Genomic DNA, 11,468 nt, shown 5'->3' on the forward strand with positions numbered 1-11,468 from the left:
AAGCAACAAAAATGTGACCAGAAGTTTAGATAATCAACCATTAAACTGATAAAGTAGTAAAAATTTGATTCTTTTGATTCTTAAAAATAATGAGAAAACAAAATAAGCCGTTTTAAAAAATCTAATGAGAATTCTTTTTGTTGTATATGGCTGCAGGTTTATGACAAAAACTAATAATACCACACACGCAAAAAGCTAATACAGAAATGACAACAAAATTATTGATAACAAGAAAAAACCAAATACAAAAGTTTTCAGACAGTCTAAAAAGAAAATGAATGGATACTTGAGAAGGGAAAAAAACAATAAAGGTTGTAGTGTTGTAGAAGGTACATACTAATTAAATTTCAAAAATTTATTAATTTTAAAACTTTTGCTCACAACACAAGAATTTGAGTAGTACGTAGTATAAAATAAGGAACCAAATATCAGCCTGTACATTTCGAAGTAAATTCAAAATTTTTCATATCTTTTTTTTCTTTTTCTTATTTTTTATAGTGCGTGCTTGCGCCATGGTGCTTTTAATCCAGTTAAAGTAACTTGTAACATTTGTATAAATTCCTGGCCACCCTTTCCTTCCACATCCTACCCCATAACTAACTAGACCGGCAACAAACCAACGATTTCCATCAGCTACCATCAATGGTCCTCCAGAATCACCACGACAAGTATCTTTATTTTTCTCTCCTCCTGCACATATTTGTGTGTCGACGATTTTCAGGTTCTTTCGTCTGTCATACATTTTAGTGCATTTAGAATGATTAAACAAATGGAGAGACAGTTTCAGTTTACTGGAACTTGTTGTTAGTACACCTAAAATGATTTCATTAATTATTGTATAAATACAACATCAAAACGTACTCTCATTAGTAGCGCCCCAACCACTCACCCAATATTCAGTTGGGTTAACCACTTGTCTTTCCATAAGGCAAATTGGGAAAACGTAAGTACAAATTTTAGCCTTTCTTTTTAAAAAAATTAAACCTATATCGTTATGATAATCTGGTGAAGCTGGATCGAAAGAAGGATGCACGTACATTTTACTTACTTTGATGATTTGTACTTTTCCAACACCCGTGTGATTTTTAATATTGTGTTCTCCTAAATGCACCTCAAATCTGAAAACATAAAAAATATCAACCAACTAACAGAGAAATACTTTACATTGGACCGTAAATTTGATGATCAGATGACTCCAAACAATGAGCTGCAGTCAGTACGAATATTTGCGAAATTAAAGATCCAGCACAACCAAACTTTTTCTCTCCAGTTTTATTGTTGTGGTAAAGAGTTACCATCCACGGAAATTCTCCGAGTGTAGCTTCGTTTCCACCCAAAATACGACTGTTAATAATTGTGAAATTTTGATAACCACATTCTGGTTTTGGATGTTTTCCTCTTTGCTTCAATTTTGAAGTTTTCTTAGCCAACACTAAATAAAATGATTTCTTATTATTATATTGTTTTAGTATATATAAGTTTTACCTAAATAATTTGAGTGTTTTCCACAACATACTAGAGGGTTTGTTTCATCTTCGTGTTTTGTTTTTGGCCCACATTTAGAAGCTCGTAAAAACGGTTTTGCGTGGAGATTCTCTAATTGATTAAGAAGCTTTGAGCAATTTTTGAAGGGCATGCAAAAACCTTCATCGCTGTTGGGAGTTATACATGGCCACACTAAATCTAAAATAATTGATATTAAATGTAGCGCCGACTAGTTAATGCCGGGGCAAAAAAACAAATTTTACAAGCTCCGAGGCAAACACTTACCATTTGTAGTCACAGTAGCAAACCAAAAACAGAAGCAAAAAATAAAAAGCAGCACGTTCCATAAGTATCCCATCGTTAATTTACGAAAATTGCGATATTACTTCCTGATTTGTTTACAACAGCTTACATTCTTTGCTCTAAAAATGAACCTCTAACCTCGCTATCAATGTACGATAAGTTTTAATTAAGTCCAGCTAAATCAAAATGGTTTTGCATCTTTCTGCATGTAAGTGTAATGAAATTACGAGAAAAATAAACCCTTTATCTCTACAACCAAACCGCTTTAATCCTTTCGAAAGTCCCCTTCCGAGAATAAATAGCCAGGATTTACAAAAATGCCATATTTTGCCGTTATCAAGGTCATTATCAAAATTACAGCCCTTGTTCGCTCTAGGCTTATTACGCTATCCGTTTCGAATTAGCGCACTTTTAAATTCAAGCTGGAATTATCGTTGTGCCCAGATGAGTGCAATGAATGTCTCGTTATTGCGTTTAGAACATAATTTATTTGCTGATGTTTTCAAATCTGAAATTCCGTGCAAAATGACACCCTTAAATATTCCGCACTGCCCTTTTGCACCTTTAATTCCCTCCTCAAATTCCACAGTTCTTTTGTTAATTACTCGGTGAAATATAAAAATGTCAATCAGGGTGCACTTTCACCACTTTTGACATTAAACCTTGACATTTCAAACAGACTTGCTGCTCTTGTAACTATATAAAGACATTAAAGTTTTTAGCTTCTAGTTGTTGCAAACTTCATCCGACTTGATCTCGCTATTTATTCTCCGTATCCCGGTTGCAAAAACGTTGGTCAGCTTGAAACGGTATAAAGAGTAGCTCAGGAAAGAAGTGATAGCGCTCGTTCGGAAAAAGCGATAAATCGAGTAATCACTTAAATAGCCTGTAGAATTAAATTGTTTCGTGGAATTTTCTGTTTGAATAGTGCAGCGTCTGGACGATGATCTTCATGCCTGGTTGCCGAAGAGAAAATTGGTGCAATTTAAAATGAAAAATGTCCCACATCGTCGAACACAAGTGTTATATTGTTGTTTATAGATGCCGAAGTCTGATTTATAGCCAAAATGTTTGGTAAAAATGCGCCAAGCTGAAAGAAAGTCGGTAATTTCGATACAAATTGACAATGCGCGCACGTATGATGTAAAATTTAGTGTTAAATTTGAGTCAACTGTACAGTCTAGACATTCAGGGCCCTTCATTATCACCTGCATGCAAAAAAAAATAAAAATAGTTTATCCCCGTAAAGAATAGTTTCAATCGGAAAACTTAATTGAAATGCCTTTTCAAAAGGAAATGTAATCAAATTAAAGTGGTGCTTTTGATACTGATGAGCTCATTGGAAATTGCAACCGTACTGTAAAGATGACGTGGCTGAATTTCACTCATAAGTTTTCAAAACGAAAAAGACGGCATCATATTTTTAACATCCAATATTCGTAAACCCCGGAGCTAAAACTCGCAATTTCATTAAATTTATATCAAACTGGTTGCTTAAATTTCCTGCAAAACAAAAAATAACATTGAACATTCACTGGTACAGTTTTTGTTAGTTTCCGTGTGCGGAACGCATTGACTACTGCATGTCAGGATCAGCAGCCATAGCGGAACAGAATGACGTGTAGCAAGCAGGAACGTATTTCCTGCTGTCCGTTGCAGCTCAGCCACTCTGGCCGCCTATTGAGATCGGTCATATCTCTCGACAACCCATTATGTTATACTGCCTCTCAAATGTAAACATTTATTGCTATTCGAAAGGGTCTTTAAGGATATTATAGCGTACATTTTGCTAACGACATCGCCGGCTGCTATCCTCTGGAAAACGTCAGTCGACGCGTTCACATTTACAACGTGTGCCCAAAGCTTGCAGGACGGAAAGCTTTTTCGAATATATTAGGTCTAATGCTCGGATAAATTGCTAGTATGTTTATTCAATTACTGGAAGTGACGTGTGCTTTTGCCAGACGACATTATTACGGAAACTAGATATCGATGATGCCATTAGAGCTTACGCGAAAATAGAACCCATTGAATTATAAAACGTTTTAACTTTCAACGTGAAATGTGGGAGGCACTTTATACAAAAGTTATATTTTTTAAAATGATATTTCGTTCATAATTGATTCGATCTTTTATCAGTAGTCCAATCAACTGGAATTACTCTAGCAATATTGCGGAAGCACAACCACAAACCACAAAACAGTCATAACTGACTATTGGAAATAATCAAAATTAATTTGGTTTTTCCTAATTCAAGAACATTTGTATGGAAATACATTTCTAAAGACTCGTTTGAAAGAATAGTAATTATAGCATCATGTGATTTGATGACTTTCACTCTTTAAATAGCATTTTTGGAAATCAATAGATAATAGATTTCAGGTAATAAATAAATTCCAAGTATAGAAAAAAAGTAACTGATTGATGGTCAAAGTCTGAAATGGCAAATTTCCTCTCTAATTTCTGAGAATTCTTTTCGTAATTTTAGAACAGTCAATAGCGTAAAGTAGGCAATCCAAAATACGCGTTTCTTCATCTACTTATAGAAAAGAAATTTAATTTCACAGTTCGGAAGCTACTGCTTACTTTTAATTGTTTATTAATAAGAATAATTAATAAGAATGTTTATTTCTTTATTTATTATTTTTTACTTTTTCAATACTAAAATTGCAGATTTTTATTAAACCAATTAAAATACTTTTTTTGTACTTACCTCAGAAAATTCCACATTTATTTTATGTACGATAAAAGCTACTTTATTTGCGTCAAAACTTTTTTCCCAAACCCCAAATTACATATTTAAAAAATACCACACGAAAATTGAAAATTCGCTCAATTTTTCTCTTTGACTATTGTGTTTTTTTTTAGAAATCTCCTAACCTCTGCGATTAGTTTATTTTAGCAATCACTTGATCTAAGCCCACAAAATCGAATCGAACGGTCCCGGCCCTGATTTGATATCTTAATGCCCTCGTGCACACACCAATAACATTTGCATAAAAATTTAGCACCTCTTCAACTTTCTGATAGACTCTGTTGGCAATATCGAAATATAAAAAAATGTTTGTATATTATCAAGTCTTCTCCCATGTGAATATAAAACAGGTTGTGACGTTTTCGCCTTTCCAGTGAATGTCCTGGATCGCTTCTATGCCGGAATTATAGCTAGTTATCTCTCCCTCCGGAATTTTAAATTTCAACCAGCATTGCATTACGACCGATTGTTGGCAATCCTTGCTTAGCATGCGATCCGCACGTTTTACTTATCGAGATTACTAAATATTCAATATCGCATCGGATTAGACTTTTATTGTGTGATCTTTGGAAAAGTGCGTACGATGAATTCGTTATGTCGATGGAAGAATTATTGATGCAATTTATGATGTAATTAGCTCGTTGAGATGTAAATTGGGAGGTTCGAAACGAGACAAGTTCAGGCTCCGGATCGGAAAGGGTGCTGATATGGACTTGTTCAAATAACGGCGGGGGTTCTCTTGTATATGCTAGGGTGCGCCAGATGCCCTCCTGTCCTACTGCTCATTGTTTTATAAATTACCAAACACCCCCTGTTGCTGGGCACAGATGAACGTACAAACATGCAACGAGGATTAAAATCGAAATAGACCTTGAATTTGGTGAAGGGTTGTTACAGAAGTTGATTTTATTCCGACAAATCCAATCTGAATTCGAAAAAGGACACAATTTAATTTTAATAAACTTTCCGGTTTAATTAAGCGGCCATTTTTAACGGCAATGTGAAAAATGTAGCGTTTATTACAATGTGAAACTAAATTCACTTTGTGCTATTTTCATATAGAAAATACGTCACAGCTCAGAGAATTTGACGATAAATTCTTCAGCTCCTGCAAAATCCGATTTTTATAAGCAGCAATCTCAATTTCATCTGTAAATATGTGTAGGATTTTCCTTCAACAATGTGTAATATTATGTGGAATATGAAATACCGGCAATTTACTGAACCATTAAAATGCCTTCCGTGAATGTAATGTATCTAGAGATCTATCAAAGGGCCGAGAAATATCCCCGTGATAATCCACCGCGTGCCAACTGTCGATTTGCAATCAATCGGAGCTGTGAGCTCTTTGTTATTTCTGTCTATACAACTGGAGTACGATATTTCAATAAGCGCGGATAGACCGAGGATCAGAATCTAAATTGAACGGAAAATACCTAAGTTTTACTACTTTTATTGTATACTTTAACAAGAACTAATCACGAAGCAGACGTATTGATGAAATCAGGTTGATCAACGACGCAACAAAAATCAATATTGTCCAACAGCTTTAATACTTTATTCATGCAATTTTAACCAAGCTTTTGAAAGCAGCATCCTTTTATAAATCGCCATCAGTCCTAATAAAATAGGATTAAAACCCTCTTCATATTAACAGCGGGTTCCGGATAGAAACGTCCGATGGTGCGGTATTGTGTGTAGCCTGCAGGATTCTTTGATCCTGATGGCCACGAGTGCAGGTGACCGTTACTCCGTTACCAGGCACGACCTGCTGAGATATCAATTATGATAGAAGGAACGGTCGGTTGTATTGTCAGGGATTTAATTATTGGCGAGTTGATTGGCGGAAAGCCGGGGTAGATAAGAGTAATTGATTCAATTTTCCCAATCATTTTTCTTAGTTGTTTGACTTCAGAAAGTGACGTTTGATGTCACAACGTCACCGGTAATTGGTCTAATTTATTTTCTGGACTCTCGGATTATTCTTTTAATTAAATCACCCCTCGCTCGCAGAATGATCCAAATTGAGTTTTCTTCTTTCACGTGACGGCATTTCTTCCGGATCACACTGTATATGTATGTGATTCACTTCGCACGCACATACCCGGCAATAAAGTGTACAATCACCCCCTAAATCTATAAACCGTTTATTCGAAACTCCCTCAAAATATTTGCGTTCCTTTATTTTAAAACCCACATATAATCCTGTTTTATTACTTTAATTTCAGAAGCGCTCTACTATCGCATTACATTTATTTTATATCATCTATAAACTTCCACGGCTTTCAGAAACTAGACGGACCACTACAGTGGATCCCCCTATGGTAAACGTCCAGTTAAGCTCCAAGATGGGGTGTGTGGATTTTAAAGCTTCAGTAACTGCGTCCATCAAACAAAAATGAGGTACCCATGTGAGGGCGTCGAGGCAGAATCTTTAAGAAGTTATGAGGCGCAATTCGCATACAGTCTGGCAGCGGTAACAACCAACTTAGGTGCTTAAATAGGCCACGTCATTTTGTTAAGTGCCGATAAAGTTATTTTGAATTAATACAACGAGGTTTTATCGCTCGGAAGGGTTGCATAAACACTGCGGAAGTTTTGATTGGGCCATTAACATTCCGTTTCGGCTATATTTAATGAGGAAAATAACCGAAGTTGTGGTGAAGCACCGTTCATATTTTTCGTGACATGTTCTTCATGCAGATTTTGAGGGGCAAGTATGACTTTCAACATTTTAATGATGAAGTAATGGTGGAGACGTAGGCTTTTCGGTAGATTCTCTAAATTCTCGATTGATTGATGGAAAAACATTCTACTTGGAGTCTTTAGAAGCTGAAGAAAATTTCCCGCTAAAAACTGATTGACTTAGAATTTGTGCGCAAAAATCATCTTGAATAAAATGCCGTCTTGTTCGAATTCTTTAGATCAACGTTCGCCGATGAAACTATACAAGGAAGTCATACATGTAGATACGTTCCGTAAAACATGCCAACATTTTTAGAAGTCTAGATCAACATTCTTCGTTATGAGAGTTACGACATGAACGCGGGCATAAGTTACACATTTAGCTTTCAAGTACAAACTGAAATTTAGCACATTTTTCTTGTATTTACATTATTTAATTTTTTTTAAACATAACAGATGGGCAACTAGAAAGTTCTCCGAGATTTTGTGTTGAACTTATTTTACGATATTTTAATTTAATTTTAAATACACATTTCATAGGCATCACTTTGTAAATTTTCGTTTCATGGCCTACCCTAAACAAAAATTTTGTGGCTCACATGACAGAATCTGGCGCAAAAATATTTGTTATTTATCGCCAATAGTTTGGCGTCGCGATGCTTAGCAGCTGTATTTTTTTGCGATTTTCGAGTTTTTGTGCAAGCAATCACCAACTAAAATTAAATATTAAAGCAGTTCTATTGAAAATAATTTAACGTAGCAATTATAGTCACAGAAGCTCGAAAAAATTGCTAAAAATTTCAATTTTTAGTCGTCGCGACTATCGCCGAACTATCGGTGACAAAAACAAAATTTTTTATCAGATCCTAGAGCTTACTTAACTATAACCGAATCGAAATTTTTAAACTTTTATCTTTAAAATTAAAGACGATTTTAGGGATGCCCACAAGTATTGCCAGACCTGTATATGTATTAGGTTTGATTCTTCCGAATTTCTGAAGATCGTTTGAATTCTTTTTAGGTTTGATCCAATTCTCCTTGAATGTTCTGGATTTTTTCTCAAATTCTGTTTTGCTATCTTTTGGATTTTATATCAATTTTTTCTTATTTTTTTCTTTAGATTTTTTCCTTAGATCTGTAAACTTTTTTTGGATTATTTTCTTTGACTCGTTTTATTTCCTTTAGGTTATGTTTAGGACCTCTATGTTTTCTTTAGACTTTATATTACATTTTCTATAACTATAATTTCTCCTTAAATTCGGCAATTTTTTTCAAGTTTTTTTTACATTTTTCCAAATTCTTTCAGATATTCCTTTTAATCACTACATTTTCTTTATTTTTTTTAAATTTTGTATTGGAAACTTTATTGATAATCGTCAAAGAAAAATATTAAGGATAATTTTTATTTTAAGTAAATATTTCTGTTTAATATTCCCCTATGAGACGATTCTGTTGATGGTATTTCCTCATAACTTGAATAACTCTTCTCTCTCAAATTTTTATATTATATAATTTCATTATTTGGCAAAAAACCTGTTTTTTTCTGATTTCCTTTATATTTTACTCGTTAAAACCAAAAATAACAAATTAACTCATGTTTGACTCTTTACATTACTACTTGAAAAACATGTAACGTCAGCTCAATAAGACCGACTCAATATACAAAACCATGTTTAAAGGGCTCGTTATACTAATCAACTGACATCTTAAAAATGTAAATACAGTATACAAGTAAATGGTAAACGAGATCTGTATCGAGTTGGAGGTAAGAGAAGTCTTTAGAACTAAAACTCGCTAAAAATTTCAAAAGACCCTGAAACTTCGTCCACTTGAGTAAATTAGAAAAAGGTGAGCGAGAAGCGAGCTGAAAATTCGCAAAACGGTAAATAAGGAGTGTCATCGAGTGAAGCAAAGCCAGCGGCAAGCTCGCATTCAATCACATTCCTGGCGTTCTTGGCGAACTTATTAAAAGATTGCTTTATCAGCGAGACAATACGCAACCCCATCCGGTTCATCTTGGGGGCACATGACTGATGGCGCCGCCTTAATTAAACTCCAAATTAATCGGGATGCTCCTCTCACTAATTAATAAACCAGAATCTTATTGGTATATCGCCATCCGGCTCCGTTTATCTAGGTGTTGCGGCTTTTCATCCGACCGGAACAAATTAGGAGAATGTAAACAACATTGTAACAGGACATCATTGTTGTTATTGATGATTGTGGAGGAAACGAAGAAATTTTACGACAGTGCATTCGGATGGGTGAAGGGTGCGAGCTGCAGATCTTTACTAGCGTCGAAATTTACAACAGGCGAACCATAAAATTTTATATATTTTTCGACATTAAAATATTTTAACAACGTAGAGGTCAACCTTATGAAAAATGTAAGATAATGCGTTTTATGTAACATGCAGGGAATTTTATTTTTCGGAAACAAGTGCCTGTTAATTTATAGGAACTATAGAGGAGTTCAGCGTTGCCATTGGTTACGCTTTAAAAAATCTGGTATGGTGGCCGTCGGATTCGAGTGGTCGTCGAAATATAAACTGAGGGTGGATAATTAAAAACCTGTGTTTAATTTAGCTCTAGATGTGTGAGTCATTTTGTTTTATTGTCCTGCCCGTTTGTATGCATTTAATTAAATTCTAGAAATTCTAGTGTAAAAATATCTTAATTACGAAATAAAAGCCAGACTTCTTTTGAATTAATTTGCCTGTGGAAACGTGCAAAGAATGCGCAAGTGGCGAATTACAACAACGTTTGCAGAGTTTTGAATGCATTTCTAATGATCATTGTTTGCACAAACTTTGCTTTTTACGCCACTATTATATTCTTTTAGATGTGTATGCAAATGTAAAATTGTAATAATTTTAATTACGTATAGCTCACACTTTTTTCTTCTCTATTCTGGATAAAATGCAACTTTAATGGCTTGAAAATTGTATGGTGAAAGAGGTGTCTCCCAGGTCGTTGAATTTTAGAAATGGTCTCTAATTTATTTAGACTATAGAGCAACGTAAAAAATTGCTAATTTATTTAATAAATCTGTTTCTCGAGTTGTCTGCTTTTCATACTATCTCTCTCTTTCATTTGCCAACAGTGTCCAACTTTTGTTTGTCAAATTCTGGAAAGGATGAAAATTGATTACAGTATTCATAACTGTATATTGCGTTGCATAAATATTTACACTCGCTATTTTAACTACTAGTTTAGTCGAACTTATATTACTTAAGTTTTAAAATATCTTTATACTTTCCACACTTCTATTTAAAGTTGTCTGGGTATCAGGTGCTGGGGTATCATTTTATAGCCGGGATAAACACTTTACGACTGACGGCCTCTGGTGGTTTAACGACGCATTCGTGTCACTATTTGCAATTAACTCTGTGTTCGCCACCGACATATATATGGATGTGAGGAGTGCTACACGTTCCAATGTTACCATCAAACATGCATATTATCCCGTATTTACCCTCAAATATTTATCACTATTGATCCAGACGACGCCATGTTATGGAGTTCAATAATTATTATCAACTGCTTGCTGTGAACGTCAATAATTGAAATTTTAAAGTAGATAGAATTCGCAGTCTGAAATTTTTGTTTTTACCTGGAGCAAATTCCGGGAGTAACTTTCCTTCGCAGCCATAGACTGGAATTTGCCTGAATCCTTTTAATTCCAGTTATTGGGTTCCTGCTGGAAAACAGCCCCATAGGTAATGGTGACGGCAATAAAGAAGCAGTTCGGTAGCCGGTCGTGATTTGTTTTAGAGTTCATCAAAGCAGGAGGTGCAGCACTATAACGACTGCGGAGGCGATAAAAAAGGAAGTCATTAAATCAAGGAACTGAGTTTATTTTCCAAATGCATTACAAACGGATCTATTGAAAAGGTAGTTGGTGACATGTTATATCGCTTCATCGCTGAAACAACGTGGGAGATTAGGGATCAATTTCGCACCGAAGCTGCGATCCATATCCTCAATATAAAACCCTAAGGGTGGCCTCATAAAGTGTATAAGCTGTCGGACTAAATCGAAGTAAGGTTATTGCGACTTGCTTGACTACGATAAGAGGCACTATTGTTATGAACCTGTTTATGAAACGGCTCTGTTATTTTTCAATTTATTGCTTGTAAAAGCAAGAGATTGGCTGCTGAGGTAAGGCTTCGCCGGAAAGATGTTAAATATTTAATATTTTCGTAATAAGCTCAGTTGCGCTTTAAACATTCGAAATGGT

At 34.9% G+C, this 11,468-nt stretch overlaps 1 protein-coding gene across 1 annotated transcript; it reads right to left on the reverse strand.

Annotated features, from left to right (window-relative positions):
- Positions 1 to 340: 340 nt before the first annotated feature.
- On the reverse strand, positions 341 to 1,971 carry LOC148172833 (phenoloxidase-activating factor 3-like). Its single transcript, XM_088038212.1, has 5 exons — positions 1,771 to 1,971; positions 1,486 to 1,683; positions 1,165 to 1,432; positions 862 to 1,118; positions 341 to 813 (listed from the first exon to the last, which is right to left on the reverse strand). The coding sequence occupies exons 1-5, from the start codon at positions 1,841 to 1,843 to the stop codon at positions 464 to 466; spliced, it is 1,146 nt and encodes a 381-aa protein (XP_087894338.1). The 5' UTR covers positions 1,844 to 1,971; the 3' UTR covers positions 341 to 463.
- Positions 1,972 to 11,468: the final 9,497 nt, after the last annotated feature.

The sequence above is a fragment of the Gnatocerus cornutus genome, chromosome 6 (genome assembly GCF_029298725.1).
Source record: "Gnatocerus cornutus isolate USDA-ARS CGAHR chromosome 6, icGnaCorn1.1, whole genome shotgun sequence".
In the NCBI taxonomy this organism is placed as follows: domain Eukaryota; kingdom Metazoa; phylum Arthropoda; class Insecta; order Coleoptera; family Tenebrionidae; genus Gnatocerus; species Gnatocerus cornutus.